This window comes from Pelodiscus sinensis, chromosome 3 (genome assembly GCF_052426305.1).
Source record: "Pelodiscus sinensis isolate ZL-2025 chromosome 3, ASM5242630v1, whole genome shotgun sequence".
NCBI lineage: Eukaryota > Metazoa > Chordata > Testudines > Trionychidae > Pelodiscus > Pelodiscus sinensis.
Window position 1 is genome coordinate 141,004,194 of NC_143054.1, and position 21,826 is coordinate 141,026,019.

Below are 21,826 nucleotides of genomic sequence, written 5' to 3' on the forward strand. Positions count from 1 at the left end.
TCTGAAAGGTTGCTGAGCCCTGCCCTCCACCATCAGCCCCCTGCCCTGAGCCCCTCCTTAAGGACCCCACCAACACCAGGTAAATGTGCTAGTATTAAATACAACAAAAATGTATTACTTAATTTGAGTGCAATGTTGGGAATATTACATTAACATAAGTATATATTTACACATTTTTACATAAAACATATGCATTAACAGAGAGGATAATTAAACATTGGAATGGCGTAAGAGGTGATAAATTCTCCATCTCTTGAAGTCTTTAAAAGAAGATTAGGCATCTTTCTAAAAGAAATTGTGTTTAATGCAGGAATCAATGGATAAAGTTCCATGACCTATGTTTATGCAGGAGGTCAGACTAAATGCCTTAGAAGTCTATGAGGGAGGCTCTCCACCCTTCTCCAGTCCCTTTATGACACTTAAAGAGGCCAGAATAGCAAAAAAGGGCTCTGAAGTCGCTAGCTCCAGCTGAGGGAGAACCTCCTTTAGAACAGCTTCTGAGGCAGATCACCAGAGGCTGTTCTCCGAGTATTTCTTCACACGACTTAGCATAGCAGGAGTGCTGGGCTGGGAGTGGGCCTATGAATGGGATGTGTGTGTTGGATAGAACCATTGCCTGTACCACTGAAGAGTTTCTGGGTAGTACTGCTGCTGGAGGCAGTCAGTGAAAGACTTCCTAAATTTAGGCAACCATTTTAGGCACTGTGACCAAGTGACTCGGAGACCTTAGGTTTTCTTGACCCCTCTCAATTGGAGTTTTTAAAGTTGTGTATTTTTAAGAGACTTCATATCATTGCTTAGTGATCTGTTTCAGGAGACGAACAAGGCATGTCTTTCCCAATTCTTTTAGGCCTTTGGTATTGTAAATAATGAGATGTTGACACAGTTCTGAACACTAGGAGAGGCAGACACTTACATGTGCCCATTCTTTCCTTTCTCAAAGATACTGCAGAGTAGTATTGTGGACATGCTTATCTCTCCAAAAGAGTTCTCTTATATTCAAAATTCTGTTCTGTCAGCTTTTCAGCTCAATGTTTTTTTTCTTGGAGTCCCTCTATAATTTACTCTTTCTCAGTTTCTGTATAATTTTACTTGATATGACTAATTTCACATATAGCTGCAGCCTAGATTTGTCACATTTAATTAATTAAAAGGATTCACATCGTCCTTTGAAATGCAGCCACCTCAGCACCAGAACACTGAAAGTGTTTCACAGTGGCCAGCATCACTACTTAACATTTACAATAGCTTTTAGAAATGGAACACAGAAATTAGTTCTCCGCTTGAATTGAAGGGGTGATTTAGGATGGCAGAGTGTAATAGCCCAAATTGGGGTTTAGCCAGGATACTGGGGTTAGCATTCCGACTCCTGAAAAACATGCCATGAGATTTTTAATGACCACAAGCAGTCAGGACTTTGGTTTTAGGTCTTATTTCAAATGGAGATGAAAATAATATATTCACAAGATTTATAATACACTTATGATAACAGACTGCTCTCTGCCACCAGTAGCCTTCTTATAGGTTGATGTGGCAATTGAGTCAGAGAACAACAAAAGCTCTGTGCTATGCTTTAAAACCCTCTTATGCCCTCCAAAGCACGTGCTTATGTTCCATTGACTTCAATTAGACTTAAATAATTCTTAAAGGTAAGCACTGTTTTGCTGAATCAGGGCCTCAGTATGCTAGCCTTCTGCACAGACATGAACTTAAGCCATATTGTTTGAGGGACACAATAGAAAACACTAAGAGAGTTCCACTTACAAGAATTCTATTATTTATGATATTGTGTTGGATCAAACTCTAATGTTATATAGAGGATGATGGCTAGAATTTGCCAGTCATACATAAGATGCCACCCAGAAGATTAAAGTTAGGATGTTGCTTCATTGTTTGTCTGCATGCAGTTGTTGTAATAGAGTAAATCTGAAGCGTGTATTGTGCATAACTATTATATTGTTTTAGTAAACATGTATTTATAGATGCTCATAAGTTAATTATTTGTAGAGTATTATCTGACTAGTAATGGTTTTGTTTCTTGTCCCTTGTGTTTGTTTCCTTTAACATCTACTGACACTAACTGTACCTACTTATAGAGATGTAATGGTCTGCCTGTCAAGTTGCCTTTTTATTATGTCTGTCTGATGTTAACATGTCTTCTTTGCAGATGTGGATGAATGTGAAAACAGCACTCTGTGTGGCAGTCATGGGTTCTGTGAAAATTCACCTGGTTCCTACCGCTGCCTTTGTTACCAAGGGTATCAAGACCCACAGGATGGGCAAGGGTGTGTGGGTGAGTTTTTATATTTTCTAATCAGTGCTGCATGTATCACCGGTGATGAAGAAACGATTTCAAAGGAAAATTAGTTTCTTCATAAAATTATTTTAACTTCCATCGTTTTGTGTTAAATTTGCACCATTTTGGAGTAGACCAGTATTCGGATATGCTTTGCTCACTAAACCCAGTATACCATGTGGGTGCTTACTGTTTAGCTGCGTAAGCAGAATCTGTTTTTAGGATTGGAATGGAAATCAATGGCAAAAAGCTGAGTCACTCCTTTTTATCTATTAAAAAAACATTAAACCACTACTTTGGCAAATGCCAGGCCATTCACAAATATAAATCATTATGGATTGACTTTAATACTTCAGCTTATTTAAATGCAACATCTGTTTAGTCTCTTAGTTGAATAGCCAGAACTCTGTACTACCTCCTACAGGAAATATAGTCTGGCGTGTGGTATAGCCTGTCTGAATTAAACAGCACACCTCCTTAGAAACAGAGAGTGTGTTTGAACAGATTTTAACATTACTTTCACGCTCCAGGAAAGACACCTATCACTGTGAAAATATGTGAGTATTCCAGAAGTGTGTGAATACTACAGATTTCTCTAGTGAGTAATAGATTTCCAAATCTGTTGTTAATAGTGGTAATTGGACTTGAGCACCATTTGAGACAGCACAGGTTTCTAATATAAAATTAATACCAGATCAACAAACGGTATTCATTAAGCAATTTTTTCAAACTAGATTCAGGATAAAACACACTTACCAGTAACATTGAGCTGAAGGAAAATGAGGGGAACGAATGTTAAAAAGGGGGGTTTCTTATATTCTGTAAAAATTGGTATTACTGAAGAATTCTTCTGGTTCTCTTTTGGGACTCAGCTGCAATATGCTGAGTATTCCCTCCTCCCATTTAAAAAGAAAAACAAAGTTTTGGACCTCTAAATTATTTTCCATTATCATGCAACATTTGCTACTCTTAACATCTGGTATGGGAGCACTGTTACAGAGAGAGCCGGTACTGCTTTTGAAATTAATTTCTGTGTGGCAGACGAGATTCACAGCACTCCTTTCATGCAACTCAGGCGGACAGTACAAAAAGAGCTTTAGAGGACCAAAAACTGACTGTAGCTGGACAGAAATCCACAGGAGCCAAAATGCCAGCATAACTGGCTTGTGTACCACTCCTTGCAGTTCTAACATTATATGAGTAAGGGAGTATGGCCAGAGTTCATGGCTCCAGATCGAGTTCAACTATTTCCAGATGGAACCAAGGCCAGAGTTATAACAATAATGGGCATAAATTTAGGAAGGCATAACTAACAAGCCCTACCCTTGTTGAGAAGCTACACAAACAGAAAACTCAATAATAATGGGAGTTTGAACTATCTCCATGACTGGGTACATGTCATGGGTGGTGGGTGAAAGCCCAGCTGGGGAAGGCGAACCCCAGCCCTGCCCCTTCCACCCAAGGCCCGCCCCCTGCCAGAGCTAATCCCCGCCCACCCCCAGCTTGATCGTTGGCCACCTGGAGAGTCAGGGCTGCCATGCTGCAGCCCTGGCCCCAATCCAAGCCCTCTCTGGTGGACAGGGAACAGGGCTGCCGCACCCCAGCCCTCCCGTCTCTGGAGCAGCCAGCCGCCATGCTGCAGCCCTGGCCCCAATCCAAGCCCTCTCTGGTGGACAGGGAACAGGGCTGCCGCACCCCAGCCCTCCCATCTCTGGAGCAGCCAGCCAGCCTTCTCGGGTGGCTGGGGCGTGCAGGCAGTTTTGGGAAGTCTCTGCCTTCCCTTGCCTACATTACCAGCCTCCTGTGGTACATGTCCTTTCAGGGTGGGATGCGGAGATAAAATTGCTAGATGCCATTGCCATTGCAAATTGCCATTAAGTTTACTGCATGTGTGCACAGTTCTGGAGAACTGGATGTATGCTTTGCAAATGGCTACATGGTGGAAAGAAAAGGGATTTTGTTGTGCAGGTGAGAAGTCCGATTCTGTTTTGGTTTTCTGATATTTGGGTTGTAAGGCCTGTTATCTGAGGCCCCAATTTGGGAAAGCTCTTAAGCACATGCTTCAGTTAATCACTTAAGGGCACATTTAAATCCCATTGTCATAAACACATTCTTGGGTGCTGTGTTGAATAGGGATGTTTTCCTAGATTGGGGCCTTCAGCTAGTGTGAGTGCTAATGTTGCTTCAACCTGTGATTTCCTTAATTTTAGGAGTTGAATTGAAAGAAAATACTTTTCTGCAGAATTAATTCTGAGAGAGTATTTTTCAACGGTATGAAATATAAACTCAGACAAATGAAACCTATTTGAACTAATCGTAATAGGCTTGGCAAAATTCAGTTTAAATAGCTAGTCAGTTGGTAAACGCTGAGCTGACAGCCTGAAGCCAATGATAAAACTATTGGTGGCAGTTAGTAGGAATGCAGCCTGCAGGGATTGGGTGTCACCCACCCTGAAGCAGTGCAACTGCAGCCTCGCTGTCATGGACCCGCTTCCTCACTCCTGTGATAGTGAAACTGCAGAAGTCTCTCTCTGCTACCACAGGACTGATGGCACCTGATTCCTGCAGATGCAAGCTCTGAGGAAGGCTGAGCAGAGACCGATGGCTAAGATTGAAAAAAGAGGGAAGAGAATGAGTCTCCAGCCACAAGAGAGGCCACCCTGATGCTGAATAGTTCTGTCCCTGAACAGGAAGCCATTTGGAGCCAGGTGGCCTCTGCTGAGGCCAGGGACTTGGCCTTATGGCCCTGGCCAGAGGTCTCTTCTGTTTGTGAAGAACACAACCTTCCCCTCCTCTTGTGCCTGGAAGGGTCAGGTGTCACCAGGCCCAGAACTATGCAGGGAGCCCTCTGCAGCTGTGCTCTCGTGGCCCCATTCTCTCACTAGCTAAGAGCAGAAAGCGTGCAGCAGTACCTCACAGCTTCCTTGCAGCCTTGGCCAGGGAGTTCTGCTCTGCTTGGCCAAGCCCACAGCCTCCCCTGCATTTTAACAGCCATGTAGGGAGCTCCCTGCTACCCCACTTTCAGTGCTGATTTGGACATGTAATAATGAGATTAGTAGAGATACAGGTTAAACCTATTTAAACCAGCACCCTCAGAACCTGACCGGTGCTGAATCAGAGAATTTGCAATATTGTCTAGTGCATTACTAACACTTCCACTTTCTATTGGGCACTTAGAAGACATTTAGGAGTAAATTGGAGCTAAATAACAGCACACAACACTTTAAGCCAGAACTGGTGGCTGTAAACAAACTTTATGAGATTGCAGGGAAACTTGGCCACATCCATAAGTGGACATCTGGCTAACTAGTTTCTCATGCCAGACCATAGATGTTGCTGAACTATAGAGTACCAGAGTAGAGAATTTCAACCTGTATTGGAAACATTCTAATGTGCTAGCAAAGGATTTTGATGTAAGCAATCTCTCAAAGACGTTTTCATGGAAAATATGTCTTTGTATAGTTTGTAAACCGTGTTCCCCAATATAGACTTTTAACTTCTTGATATGCATCAAACAAAAGAAAATAATTCAATAAATTTCTAAAGTGTTAACTTAGCTGTTAAGGTAAAAACTTATAAATAGTATATTATATGGCTGCATATTTATTTTGGTGGATAAAAGATGACCCAGTATGCTTTATTACAAATACTATACAATATATAGGCAATTAAATAGATAAAAAATATAAATTATTAATCATAATGTAATAATTTTACAGTTACATAGTTAGTGGATATGCTGTATTGTGGACAGTCAGATGTAAAACTCCTATAGATTTCAGTGGGAGCAGAGTTAAACCAGTGCTGAGAATTTTTGGCAATTTGGTGTCTTTCAAACCATGGACAACTTGCCTTTTCATAGTATTTAGATGAAGTTAGAAGTGTTGAGAGCCAAGATTAGGACTCATGGAATATTTTTGGTCCCAGGCCAACAGCTATTGAAAATACTGTGGTTCCTGGCCCTTAATGTGGAAGAGAAGACTTGCATTGCTCCATAGAGACTTCTCTAGGTGATACCAGAATAATATTTCTGAGCCCCAGAGCAATCTATAGTGTTTTGTGGGTGAGGGATCTATTACAAAAAGGCATTTAGAGGATAAAAAAGACATGCCCCAGGATGGCAGTTTTTCAGTGGGTGGGGAGAAGAGAATTCCATTTGTAGACCAAGTACTGAATCCTGCCATCATCTACTTTCTGAACTCTTTGATTTTACTGAGCTTGGAAAGAATGACAGCAAGTTTTGGCACAATATCTGTTAAATAAACTAAATAAATACTGTGGGCTGCCTGCTGTCCTGGTAATAGCAAACATAGCTCAAAAGAAGTCAGTATCTTACATCGTAAAAAATGGGTATGAGGGAAAGGAAAAAGTTAGGACCCTGGTCTACCTTAAAATCAACACTAGCCTTTAATAATTTTACTGTTATTGTCAATGGCCTTTATCTCCTCAGGTGAACAAATTTCCTTAGGAGTCCACTTAAGCAGTAGTCAGGTTTTGATTGTTCCTCAGGGATCGCCTCTGTTTTTCCACAGACAGTATTGGCAAAGGCAGAGCAGGTAAAATAAAGAGCTGTCAGTGATGGAGAACGTGTCCAAATCAATTTCTGCTTCATTCTCCAGATGTGAATGAATGTGAAATGCTGAGTGGAGTATGTGGTGAAGCCCTCTGTGAAAATGTAGAAGGCACCTTCCTGTGTCTCTGTTCCGATGAAATCCAGGAGTATGATCCAATGACCGGACAGTGTCGCTCCCGCACAGCAACAGGTAAAATACTAGTGACTTTGCTTGCAGACATAATGCTGAATATCATGCTGAATCGTCGTAAGGATAAAATATTGTGAAAGGCTGTAAAAAAAATGAAGTTGTAATAAAAATGTTGTACATTTTGATTTTATTTATTGCTGTAGTTAAATCAGTTAAAGTATATTTTAGACCCTTTTAAAGCATGGTAACATAATGAGCTATTTGTGCTTTTAGTTCAGTTATTATTGAACATGATATAAATCATTAATGACAAAAATATGGTCTGGATGTTCATGAAATGATCTCAGAGCTTTTTTTCCACACACTGTCAAAATTGGACCCCTTCTTTGGCCAATTAAGAAACACATACTTTATTATTTTCTTTCCTCTGTTAAGGTTCATCACAGAGGAAGTTCTCGTATAAGAGACCTGAAAATTAATACCCAGTGGGAGCCCTTTATGCTATATAATTTGACTAATGGGATAAAGGAGTCTATCTCTTGCCAGGGAACACTTGAAGCTGATATACATTGTAAAGGACAGAACATCTTACCTTTCTTTTTTTCTCTGTTTACAACTAAAGAAGAAAAACACTTCCTACAATCAGTGTTTCAATGTACAGGATATTACTTTGTGTACTATATAAGAGACAAAGCACATAATGTTCTGGATATCAGGATAGCAAACTCTTTTCTCATTCAGCTCAGATGGGTTCTGTCTGAGTCTGAAGATCCTAGGAATTGATCACCCAAACAAACTGTGAAGTGGTGATATTACTGACTCTATGGGAGAGTTTTGGAAAACTCTTATGGAGTTTATAGTGTGTTCATTTTTCTTTAACATGCCTCTTTTCTGTTTTCATTTCATGCTGAAAATTAATGAGACAATGCCAGGTATGGCTGACCTTTCCATGGGTGTGTAAGAGCACATGGACTTGGCTCGGTCTAGTTGTTGTTTTTCCCCAGAGTACATGGAATCTGCAAGGCTAGCGATGACTAGGGTGCTGGGCCAGTGCCACAACCTTCCATGTAACAACAGAGCAGGGAAGGAGTCCATGCTACACTCATGCAAAGGTCATTCTTCCTGGAGCTTTGGCCTGCTAGGTGCATGAGTCAGGAGCAGTGCTTCTGGGAGCTTCTGCTTTGGCTGTGTGCTCCCTTTGCACCCCCTTATTTAACTTGAATGAGAAGACGTATATCTTGTATGCCATATACTGTTGTAAACATTAACACACAATGTTACACATCTATTCAGTCTTTGTATATTTGTTTTTTGTATGTTTTGCTATTTTGCAAATGTCTTCCCACTCCCGCTCTACTTAAACAGAAATAGGGTGCCATTTCTACTGAAAGTAAGGGCAGGCAGGGCCTCAGTGAAAAATAACTTTAATTCAGAGATTTTTTCCACATGTGGCTAAAGGCTGTTCCTTCTGTATGTTCACACTCCTCTTTATTCACCGCGGGGAATCTAGAGCTTTTTTTATTTGGCAGAAGTTCATTTATTATTTCCTTTGTCCTGAAATGATCCTGTCAGTATATGAACATTCAGCTCCTTAGTTCCAGTCATCTTGTATTCCAGTAGACATTTCAACTCAATACAGAATAAATTTAACCAAAAATTGAATGTTCACGTTTCAAAGCACCTGTTTCTCTTTTCTTTTTCTTTTTTTTTTTTTTTTTGGTACCAAGAGTAAGAAACAATTCATGGAAATAGCCAACACTATATTTTATAAAACAATGGATAGTCTAACAGCACCTTAAAGACTAACAAAACATGTAGATGGTGTCATGAGCTTTCATGGGTACACACTACTTCTTCAGATGACTAGACTATATTTTATATCAAATAAAAATCTGCTGGACTTTTGCACAGTTTGGTATGGGGGAGGGGAATCTTACATTTTTTATTTACTGAATATGTTTGTGTATCCTTTTAACAAGTACATATAAGATTTATTTTATCATGGATTTTTCTGCATATTAGTAATGAATCATTGACATCCTATCATAATTATTAATAGCCATAAAAGAAAACCTGTTCCATTGTCCACTTAGAATCCCAATATATGTGATTACCTGTACTGACTTCAAAAGCAGTGTAGAATGTATTTGAAAAAGTGTCTGTCTTCTATTAGCCATTATAGAATATGCATTTTAAAACAAAAATTGAAAATCTAAACTTTATGCATAAAACATAAGTAAATTACAGTGTGAATCTGTCTTATATACACAAAGGTTAGCAAAAGAAGAATTTCAGCCCCAAGCCCACCACGGCTTTAGTTCAGGGGGAACCCTGACCTCTGAAGTCAATACGATTGTGATATGTCTCTGGATCCACCTGTGCCATGCAGTTGAAGGATCAAAACCTTAGGCTGCAACTCCATCTTTTTCTGACCTTGGAATATAAGATAATGTGCTCAATTACTGGGGCGTTCTGAATAGTGGATTAACCAGTATTCATTAAATAAAAACATTGTGCACTTTTGGCATCCAGAATATGCTATATGTTTACTCTTACACCGGTTCTATAAAAATATGATCTCACCAAAGACCAAATTTATAATGCAAAAACTTGTGAAACTTTAAGAGCTGAAAAACAAATATACAGCCAACAGTGTTGTAAAGATGGGATTCTCGGGAAAGTTGAGATTTTGGTGACCAGGAGAAGATGAGCCAGAAAAAAGTCTTGTGGATGTTTAATAGTGTCCTCTGTTTCTACCTTATTAGTAGTGAAGCAGCTCAAAAACATCTGATCTTAAAAATGATTATACTAATTAACATAGCTTTGTAAATGTACATCATTCCTGATCAATAACATTCCTGCACTGCAGTCTTGGGTCACTCTTGAACAGAGACTGCCAATGACGTCAAACTGTTTTACGTGGCTTTGTAATCTGCAATAATGTTTGTTAGACATTATACTGAGTCTGGTGTCCAAATCCAAATCGCATGCTTTTAAGTTTCAATGGAGACCTTTCACACTATCATTTTTTATAGTGCTAATGATGATGAAAAATTACTACCAAATAATTTTTATTGAAATATATAGTTGTTCTTATTTTACCCAAGCTAACTGTGGGAGTCTGCTATTCAGGTTTTTTAATGCATAATAATGCATGTCTTTTTTGCACACACAGCCTTGGATGTGCATGTACAAATTCCTGATTTACACATACAGATGCCCAAAAGAGAGGCATCTTAATTTGCCATGTGTGCATTTGCATTACACATTCTATAGTGCATTACATATAGAAGAACATACAGATGCATATTTACAGGTTCTGAGCATTTGTATTGCTTATGTCATTTGGAGGCAAAGAACAGTGCTATAAAGTTACTTATTTTAGATACTCTCAACTGTTTACATTTATTATTACAATAATAATTTAGGGCACAATTCATCGATATTTTAATATTCTTATTTTAAGTATATACTTCAGTTGCATTGATGTCTGTAGCACTTAATGTTAAGAATATACCTAAGTGCTTTGCTGGATCAGTGCCATAAAAATATAAAAAATATCTTTAGTCTATATTTAGCCCTAATCTTTTTTTCTCTTATGGAATGGAAAGCGACTATCTAGGAAGGAATACTGAAGAAAGGGATCTAGGGGTCATAGTGGATCACAAGCTAAATATGACTCATCAGTGTGACAGTGTTACAATAAAAGCAAACATGATTCTGGGATGCATTAACAGGAGTGTTGTGAGCAAGACACGAGAAGTCATTCTTACTCTCTATTCTGCTCTGATTAGGCCCCAACTGGAGCACTGTGTCCAGTTCTGAGCACCATATTTCAAGACAGAGAAATTGGAGAAGGTTCAGAGAACAGCAACAAAAATGATTAAACGTCTAGAAAACATGACCTATGAGGGAAGACTGAAAGAACTGGACTTGTTTAGTTTAGAAAAGAGAAGACTAAAAGGGGACATGATAGCAGTTTTCAGATATCTAAAAGAGTGTTACAAGGAGGAGGGAGAAAAATGGACTTAAATTGCAGTAAGGGAGATTTAGGTTGGACATTAGGAAAAACTTCCTAACTGTCAGGGTGATTAAACACTGGAATAAATTGCCTAGGGAAGTTGTGGGATCTCCATCACTGGAAATAATTAAGAGCAGGTTAAATAGACATCTATCAGGGATGATCTAGATCAGAGTTTCCCAAACTATGGGTAGCAGTTACATTTCAAAAGGGTCGCCAAGTGTCTTCCCAGGTGGCTCTGCCTCCCGCCCCCCACCTTTCCTCTGTTTTGGAATTGCCTTGGGTCACCAAGTCTTCTGAACCTTTTCCAGATGGGGACCCATTTTGACAATTCAGGAACTGCTGATCTACATGATGCTGGTCCTGCCATGAGGGCTTGGGGACTGGACTTGATGACCTCTTGAGGTCCCTTTCAGTTCTGTATTTACAGTCAGATAAATGTCTATATGTGTATATCTTGAGTTTCTTTTGTTTGTTACAAGAAAAAAGATTGAAAAATGTTATTGTTTTAAACCTAGTCAAACAGATGAAGTACTGCATTATACCATGGTTCCTTAGGAGAATAAAATTTCTAATTTTTTACAATGAAATAAACCCCCCAGAAATAACAAATTGTGAGAAAAATATCTAGGAACTAATCAATTTTCCCACGGAAGAATAACACCAAAATATCTTTCAAAAGAATCTGTTTATTAATCAATTAATTTGTGTGTGTGTGTGTGTGTGTGTGTGTGTGTGTGTGTGTTTGTGTCAGAGAGAGAGAGAGAGAGAAATTATGAGCTTGCAGATACAGACTGGCCTTTGTAAATTTCTTTTTTTTTTTTTAAGATCTATGTCTCATTCACTTTCCAAACAGTCATGACGCCTGCTTGACTAACCCTCAGTCACAGCTGTGTAAACAACAGACTTTTAAAGTGCTGAACAGATAATGGGAGGAGAAACCATCACATCAAATATCAAATGGGAATAAATAATCACATGATGAGATTGTTTCTCCTTCCTCCTGGGACAGCCTCCAGTGCTCTTTCCCTTGTAAATGGTGTGAAAACTTCCATGGTGTTTCTGCTATTTAAGCCTTTGGCTCTGATTCAGCTAGACATGTGGCATATATCCAAAGAAAATGTATAACTTGGTGTCTAACGTACTGCTCTCTCACCTTGGAATAACAGATTTAGTTCAGTTGAGTTTCTGCAACACATGATAGTCTTAATTTGGTTCCTATTGGACATCAGCTGATACCACAAAACCATCGTACTTTATGAAATGCAGTACATTGTGGAAAATTGTAATTATCTGATGAAGGGAGACCACAGATTAAACTAACAAAGATGAAATAGCACTCAGCTGGGTGTTTCCTTTAATGTACACTTACTTACATTGGCAAAACAGCAAAGGAGAGTTTGCATTGTTGGTGGTAATATGGTACTAACACTGAACAGAGATGTCTGCCAGTCCCTCAAACTCCACAAGCTAAAACATTCCCTTTTCTAAATAACTTATTTAGAAACAAATTTGAATGTGTGTTTTGAACTTAAACATTAGATGGACTTACTGTTTTGGAAACATGAAAAATTCAAGTGCTGTTTCCACATTCCCTGTTTCGTATTGTGATTCTAAAATGGCCTTGCTGTACAACCTCCTAAGATATTCCTTTATCTTGAAGGAGAACCAGTGCCTTTTGACTATGGTTTGGGAGGTCTAGATAAGTTTTCTTGTTAATTGTGTTAGTAGTAACTGTGTTTTGTGGCGTAATCAACTAGGTATTTCGAGATCTGTGAGATCACAAGTTTTATAGATGTGGATGAAAGACTAGACTCAGGGTTAGCCTTAGGGCAAATGGCCTTTTGGGTGAACTTGTATTTTGGTGCTTTTAATCCCATGCTCCCTGCACTGTGCCCCTTTGAATTTAACTCCGACACTTCCCTCCTGTGCACTTAGCCTTACATTGTGCCTTCTTTGCTCCAATCCCTGCACCCCACCCATGCCCCTAACACAGGGGTGGGCACAGGGGCCTCCATGGGCTGCATGTGGCCTGCCAAGAGAATGGATCTGGCCCACAACCACCCTGCCGCTCCCCAGGCCAATCGAAACCTGGGGACAGAGGAGCACGCAAAGTCTGCTCCTCACATCAGGGGCATGCGATATCACAGGGAATGGCAGTTTTATAACTGCTGGAGATTCTCTCTAGCCTCCTCATGCTCTCCTGCCCCCGTGCCTTGATTGACCTGGGGTTGGGGGAGCGTGCGAGGTTTCCTCCCACTGTGGCACCTAGACAGGAACCACCAGCTGCACCGTAACTCAAAATAAGATACACAATTTAAGCTATGCAAATTGCGTATCTTATTTCAATCTTACAGGCAGTCCCCGACTTACGCGGATCCACACTTACGAACGGGGCTTTCTCACCCCGGAGCTCGTATGCAGCGGTCCCGCCACCTCAACCTCCGGGGCGAGAAAAGCCGCTCCTGGTGCCCCTGGTCTGCAGGAGACGGTCCCCAGCAGACCAGGGGCACTGGAAGCAAAGCCACAGCGGGTTCCCGCGCTTCTGAGGCTTTGCTCTGGCAAAGCCTCAGAGGTGCGGGACCGCGACGCGGCTGCGGCTTTGCTCCCGGTGTCTCTGGTCTGCTAGAGACGGTCCCCAGCAGACCAGAGGCACCGGGAGCAGCGTAGGTAGAGAAGGGGCGAGAGTAGACGAGAGCTGAGGAAGCGTTGTTCTAGGTCAGCCATAAAAATGTTGGCATATTGTGGGGCCATGTGGGTGCCCATAGTGGTGCCACTGGTCTGGAGGTATATATTGTCACCAAATCTGAAATAATTGTGCGTGCGGATAACGTTACAGAGCTCAGCAACCAATTGTGCTGTGGCATCATCAGGGTTACTGTTCCTGACAGCTTATATTCCAGCTATGTGTGGGATGTTTGTGTAGAGAGCCTCTACATCCATGGTGGCTAGGATGGTGTTTTCTGGAAGATCACCAATGCATTGTAGTTTTCTCAGGAAATCAGTGGTGTCATGGACATAGCTGGGAGTGCTGGTGGCATAGGGTCTGAGTAGAGAGTCCACATATCCAGATAGTCCTTCAGTGAGAGTACCAATGCCCGAGATGATGGGGCATCCAGAATTTCCAGGTTTGTGGGTCTTGGGTAGTAGATAGAATAACCCCGGTCGGGGCTCTAAGGGTATGTTTTTGTAGGGAGTGTCCTGAGCAAATGGTGCAGTTTCTCAGTGTATTCCTCAGTGGGATCTGATTTTGTATGTCACTTAGGAGAGAATTTTCAGAAGTATTGAGCTCTTGTCTTCCTTTGAAATCGGTGGGCACTGAAAGTGTTGGAAATCAGACCTTTTCACACTGTCTGTGCCTCACTTTCTGCATCTGTAACAATGTTTGCTAAACCTTTTGAAGCTTTAAATGAAAACTGTGTGAAAAGCACTTCATAAGTGCTAAGTATTATTTTTAAAATAAAAGTAGAGGCATATGCATGACTTAAACATAGCAGTAGTGCAAATATGGAAGCTCTTCCAACATCTAAATTTGGAAACAGTGGTCTGGGAAATTTAGGGGAAAGATTTTGAGAATTTCTGCTGTTCTTTACAGGATTAAAAATAATCCACTAGATTTTTTTTTGCTGACACATTTTTCTCTCTGTGAACTCTGACCCTGAAGATAGAAAATGGTCTTTCAACAACATCATGCAGTTGCTTTTCTCCTGTATCACTTGTAAAACTGATTCATTTGACATGTTGTTTATATTTTCATCTTTAGATTTACCAGTAGATGTTGATCAACGTGACGATGAAAAGAAGGAATGCTACTACAATCTAAATGATGCTAATTTTTGTGATAATGTGTTGACATCCAATGTCACCAAACAAGAATGCTGCTGTACTTTAGGTGCTGGCTGGGGTGATAATTGTGAAATCTTCCCATGCCCCGTCTTTGGAACTGGTAAGCAGAGATTTTCCATCCAGTGATAATTTCTGGAGGGTTGTGCTTTTATATTTGTATAAACACCCTTGGCTTTCATGAGGGCTGTTCATAAAGGACCGTTTCCTTTAGCAGCTTATTCAAGTCTTAGCTAGGCAAACTTTCTAAGCACAGAAAGGCAATCTCTAGTGTAACTCCACTGTCTTCATTGGAATTACAGCAGGGATAAATATGGCCCATTATTTTTCTATGGACAGTATTATCTCTAAATGATTTTTAAAGCAACAATATTTCTGATACAAGCTTTGCCAAATGTTATTGTAATGTTTCAGTTCTATTTCTTCCCAGAAAGTTACAAATTAAGATGTATGTGTTTATATTTATGAGCCTGACTGTCATTAGTCATAGCATCTTATCTTATGCAGTAACATGAAACATTAGATTTGATATATAACATAACATTAATTTTACATTCTGCTGCCTACTGCATAATATAGTTAATCATGCTGTCTACAACAGCATTTTTTAGCATTTAGATACTAATTAGAAGAGCATAACCATATGGTCTTTGGCACAAATATTGATAATAGTACTTAATCACAGTGTGTAAACAATGATGGCTGATATTCAATATCCAGCTGGAATAAATCATTTAAGATTAGAACATGTGTAAATTCTTTAGAATGCAAGAGATAATTTTTAAAAGAAAAGTGATTTCTTGTTCTCCGTTCTTATCTTTGCCATATCTTTGAACTGGTGAAACTCTGCCCACTGCTGTGTGTTTTGGAAAGAGTCACTATACTTATAAATATAAAATGAGGTTTGTTTGCATTTGAGCCTATGTCATCTCCAACATCACGTAATTAATTTCCTCTGTGAGCCAGATGATGCGGTTCCTATTCAGCTCCTGCTGAGGCAAAACTCTAAAAGACAATGGTTAAACTCCTGATGAAATTAATGGAAGATTTTCCCTGTGTTAAAACTGAAATATTTGACCAAAAGTAGGGCCCTAACACATTTATAACCATGAAAAACATGTCACATACCATGAAATCTGGGGTTTTGTGTGCTTTTACACTACATAGATTTCATGGGGGAGACCAGTATTTCTCAAATTGGGGGTTCTCACCCTAAAGGGAGTGGTGGAGGAGTCACCAGATATTTTACGGGGGGTAGCAACGCGTCAATTCCTACAAGTGTCAATGAAACAAAATACAGGACTATGTAGCACTTTAAAGACTAACAAGATGGTTTATTAGATGATGAGCTTTCGTGGGCCAGACCCACTTCCTCAGATCAAACAGTGGAAGAAGTGGGTCTGGCCCACGAAAGCTCATCATCTAATAAACCATCTTGTTAGTCTTTAAAGTGCTACATAGTCCTGTATTTTGTTTCAGCTACACCAGACTAACACGGCTACATTTCTATCACTATTCTACAAGTGTCAATGACTTTCATGCAGAACAGATGTATACCAGGGGACTTATAGCAGCAACACCCTGTACGTCAAACACACACTCATATACACAATAACCTTGTGACACTCACACTCACACACAACTCCTTTTTGAGTCAGGACCCCTACAGTTACAACACAGTAAAATTTCTAGATTTAAATAGCTGAAATAATGAAATTTGCAATTTCAAAAATCCCAAACTGTTAAAACTGACCAGACTGGACCATGAATTTGGTGGGACTCTAGCCATACATATACATAGGTGTATAAGACTACACGAAATGAGAATTAGAAAGTAGAATACAATTTTAAAACGCATTAGTGAACATGAAAAGTTTATTATCTGTTATAGTTCTAGATTCGTAAATAATTGCTTTTTTTCTGGTATGATATTTTGTTTTATTTCTCTACCAGCTGAATTTACTGATTTGTGTCCTGAAGGAAAAGGTTTCATCCCCTCTGGTGATTATGGAGTCACTGCACAGAATTACAAAGGTCAGTAAGTACCAGTTAGATGTAGTAACTTGTATTAAACATTTCAAAATTCTAATAATAATGTATGTAACCAGCCATGTCAACATATTATTTCAATTTTTCAACATGGCAGAAACATCATTTTGAAGTAAAATGTTACTAACTTATGGTAAACCTATATTTAACATGTGAGACTGTTATAGTTCTTTGTATTGTTATTCACGTTTTACTCATTGTATTCATTTTAGGTGCGAAACACACATAATATTTTCCCTATATTCATCGTATACTGTAAGAACAGATGTTTAAAAACACATAATTCTAAAGATCAGCTTTTCCTCATGGATAAGTAGCATTAACCAATCTTTAATTTACAAATAACAAGTATATTTAACAGCTATTGGGAGATGTGGGGAGAGGGTTCTGTCCTATATTATCATGCAGGCTACAAGGCGAATGAATGATTTTTACTTAAATTATTCTGAAAATTGAAAATAAACATAGCAATGATATTTTGAACATAAATAAAATAAATCTGTGAAAAAATTGATATTTCTGGGTGGGAGTGAAATAGAATATGTGCATGGACGAAACGTTGGTACTGTATATAGGAGGAGGGGGAGAAAGGAAGAGCAAGATCAATAAAATTCCTTTGCTGAGGTAGTGAAGGCTGAAACTACTGTTAATAATTCAGGAATGAGAGTTTTTCACAATGTGTGGTATAATGCATTGTAATTGTATGTAGTTAGAAGGAAATCTGCATAGTTGCCTTGACTTATAAAGTAGCTGTGTTGTTACATAAAAGTTCATTTGTTCCTATCAGAGTTGGAGTTTTACAGACCAAATATATAACAACTCTGAATTTAGTGTATATATTCAAAGTACATTAAAAATCCAGTATAATGTAATACTTACAGTATCTGGAAAGAGCAGTAGCATCACCTGGTTAATATGTTTAACTATGCTAGCATTGCCAATAGCTAAGTCAGAAACACAGTCCTTAAATGTTATCCCAGATAGGGCCTTATTCTGAGAGATGATGGGCATCTGCTATGTCCATTCAAACAAATGGGAATTACAGGTTCTTAAGCTTCTCAGGAAAAGGCTACTATTTTTTTATATATGAATTCGTGATGAAGGGTTGCCCAGTGTCTATGTGGCATAGGACTGGGATTCAGTAGGCCTGAATTCAAGTCTCTGCTCCAGCACAGGCCTCCTGTGTGACCTTAGGACAAGTCAGTTCATCTTTTTGTGCCTTACTTCCTCATCAGTAAAATGCAGACAATAGTACTTTCCTACCTAACAGGAATGTGACTAGTATAAATATATTAAAGATTATGAGGTACTGAGATACTGTGGTAATAGAGACCTTGATAAATTGACAGATAATATAGAGATGAGTCAGAAAGATGTCATCATTCTCTTTTTAAGTATCTGCAAAAAATCTAGTGGATCTACAGCGGACTGTACAGAACTGTGAAATCTAGCTTGAGTAAAGTTCTGTTTGGATGAAGCAGTCATCCAGTGTAATTTGTGTCTTTGCTATGCTTATTTGTTCTTTGCAACAAAAAATTGGAACCCTTGATATATATCTCTATATACATCTGAGATAAAAAGCTGCTTTGCTTTGGTTGCACTGCCTTGCAGTTGATAATAGCTTTTACTGCTAAAAGTATTAAAATGTGGAAATTAAAATATTTTATCACTAGATATGTTTTCCAGGAAAACTCTCACCTGTTAACAAGTTTTTGCATTGTATAAGTTTTGGCAATATCCTTATAAATGGCAGATTTACTGTGAAGACAGTGGATCTGCAACTGAACAAATGATTCTGTAAAGTGAGGCATTTCTCTCTCCTGTTAACATATAATGTATTTATTTTGCTTTGCATGCTTCAATTTGTAGGAGTAACCCATACAATTTTTAATTTGGAATTCATTGCAAAAACAAATGTATGTTCCTCTTCCCAAATCCCTAGCTCTCCCACTTTTCTCCTAAATCACATATTCATTTTCCATAAGAAAAGATGGACAGTCACTCAGCTATGTGAATTTTTTAATTAATCACTGAAGTGATCTTGTTGCTAAACGATCAAACTTAAAAAAATATTTAATGTTTAAAATTTCTTAGTGGCCAGAAAAGTGGCTGTAAAAATATTTTTATAGCCCTTTTAGCTCTTCTGGAAAAGTAAGTATTTTAACAATTCATCTTTAGAACTGTTTAGCAGATGGAAAAATAAGTTCTCTGCTAAATTTTTCTGGTACCCTTGTGTAAATTTAGAGTGACACTGATGAAGCCAGTGGTTTAACAGTAGGCTAATCGAGTTCAGAATTTGGCCCAGTTTATTGAATATACAGTGTACCTTTCATTCTTCATTGTATTTCTAACACCAGCCTCGTTTAAACAAAGTAATACAATAAATATTCAGTAAACTAAAAGAACAAGTAATGGAAAAAGGAAACAAAGTCCAAAAGTAACAAAAGAAAAAAAAAAGAGCTTGATAAAACTGTAGAAAAATAGGTGGGTGTTAGCATGGTTTATATATTTCAGTGAAACCTTATTAAGAGCACAAATTCATTTTAGATATTGTTGATTCTTAACATTAAGAATGTGCTTCATTTTATGGTTAAATGTAGAGTATAGTTTGACTATCGAGATGTACTACTACATACTGCCTGCTTCTGGGAAAAGATCTCTCTAGGCTAAATTGTATCAAATGCCTCTGATATAGTAGTGATAAATGTCTTATAACTGTATGTAGGAATCGTAATAATTATATCTGTGTGTAGAAAATCTCTGTTGAAGTCTCCTAAATAAGTGCAGAACCAACAAAATAAATTCTGACCACTGCAGAAAGTAACTTCAGGATTTTAGATCATTTAGACCAGGGGTGGGCAATAATTTTTGAAGGGGGGGGCACTTCCCAAATTTCTGAAGTGTTGTGGGCTGCCCTGGAAGGGGCGGGCCCTTGGGTGGAAGGGGCGGGCCCAGGAGACTTCCCTGTGCTCCCCCACCCACAGACCCTGATTGTCCTGGGGGTGGGGAGAGTATATGAAGTCTTTGCCCCTTGCCCCCTAGCACCTAGACATAACCACCAGCTGTTTTGAACAGCTGGTGGTTCCCTCTGGTGCTGCTCGCTCCTGGCAGAGGGAGGAAACTTCACATGATCCCCCATCCTCATGTATCGACTGGCCTGGGGGTGGGGGAGCATCAGGGCAGCCGCAGGCTGCATCAACTGGCTTGGTGGGCTGGATACAGCACATGGAGGCTGTCCCCTGGGGCAAGGGATTCCGGGTGCAAGAGGACTTGTGAGGGAGTTTGGGTGAAGGAGGCAATTGTGACCTGACGCACAGGATTGGGATGCAGGAGTTTGGGTTGTGACCTAGGGCAGGGGACTGGAGTGCAGGAGTTTGGGTTGTGACCTAGGGCAGGAGGGGATTGTGATCTGGGGTATAGGTCTGTGAGTATGGGCTCAGGAGGGGGTAGAGGGTTTGGGTTATTTGGGGTAGGCGGTCTGGGAAGAAGGGAGGGGCTAGGGTGCCAAAGGTAGGCTGTGGCTGGGAGCCTTACTTAGGAGGCTCCCAGGCAGCAGCCCAGCACTTTTCTCAGGGAGAAGCCTGCCCCACCCCTGCACAGGCTGCAGGGGCCATGTGCTCTGTGAAGAAGAAGCTGAGGGGATGGGGGAGTAGTGCTTCTTCAAACAGGCAGCTCCCATTGGCCAGAAACCAGTCAATGGGATTGTGCTAGGAGCAGCGCATGAAGCACCACTCTCCTCCTCCCTCCTGTTCACAGTTTGTGGAACACAAACAGCCCAGCTGCCACTTTTCTGAGTGGCATACAGGGGCGGGACAAGCAGGGGAGTCTGCCTGTGGCTCCCTGCTGCGTCCGTGGGCCAGATCCAGTGGCTTGGCAGACCGTATTAAGCCCACCGAAAATGGTTTTCCCAGGCCTGATTTAGACAGTGGAGGAAAATAGATGGGGGAGGGGCTCAGTCAGCAAATGTGTAGGGACCAAAATTGCAATTATAAGGAGCATGGTCAGGGTGAAGTGTTTGGTCAAATCATACAGTGGTAATAGAATGATGGAAGTAGAAAAAGATGTTGCTCACCCATGGTGGAAATGTGATGGGCAAAGCAGACCATGCTGGAAGGAGAAACATATCATCCTAGCCAAATGCAGGTAAAGATGCATACTGTACACCTGTAGGTGGTACATAACAATCACAAATAGAACTGGGCCATAGAACTGGGTCCCAGGTCATATCTATTAACAATATTAGGACAACCCATCCAGCAAGCTCTGCTGCTGTTCACTTATATCCAGTGCTTTTTTTGTGATGGTACTGCCCGGTATGCAGTACCAGCACCTCCAGTCAGAGCTCAACAACTTTTCAGCACCTTTTCCCCTGGAGTACCAGTACCGTTTTGGGGTTTGTTTGTTTGTTTAACAAAAAACCACTGCTTACATCACAGAAACTCTAATCAAAGAGTGAAATCCTCCACTGATGGAGGAGACATGACCACGATGACAGATTTACATATACATAGACAATAAATTGTCTGTGGAATAAATTACCTTAAGTTATGGACTCTTCATCACTGGAAATTTTTAGGAGCAGATTAGACAAATACCAGTCAGGGATGGTCTGGATGGTGCTTGGTCCTGCCAGGGGTGCAGGGGACTGGACTTGATGACCTCTCAAGGTTCTTTCCAGCTGTAGTGTTCTATGCTATGATAATAGCTGAGCTGAGATGGTCACAGAAGAGGAAGTTCAGTCCAGTAGAACAAATAATATGTAGAAGACACATTTATCTCTGCTGGTCTATTCTGCTTGAACCTAAGGACTGTTGTGAAGCACAAATACAGGAGGTGCAAACTGCAACTGTGCTGTCAAGTTCACATAGCCTGGACTGCGGGGAAATGTTTTTTATGCCTGAATATATTTCAGGG

General features: G+C 40.0%; 1 protein-coding gene across 9 annotated transcripts in view; it reads left to right on the forward strand.

Annotated features, from left to right (window-relative positions):
- Positions 1 to 21,826, forward strand: part of LTBP1 (latent transforming growth factor beta binding protein 1) — a 328,168-nt gene that overhangs the window by 265,452 nt on the left and 40,890 nt on the right. For all 9 annotated transcript variants that reach the window (XM_075924972.2, XM_075924973.2, XM_075924974.2 and 6 more), the window contains 4 exons: positions 2,168 to 2,293; positions 6,916 to 7,059; positions 14,784 to 14,966; positions 16,817 to 16,897. In XM_075924972.2, the coding sequence (XP_075781087.2) occupies positions 2,168 to 2,293; positions 6,916 to 7,059; positions 14,784 to 14,966; positions 16,817 to 16,897 (534 nt within the window). The remainder of the gene's footprint in view (positions 1 to 2,167; positions 2,294 to 6,915; positions 7,060 to 14,783; positions 14,967 to 16,816; positions 16,898 to 21,826) is intronic.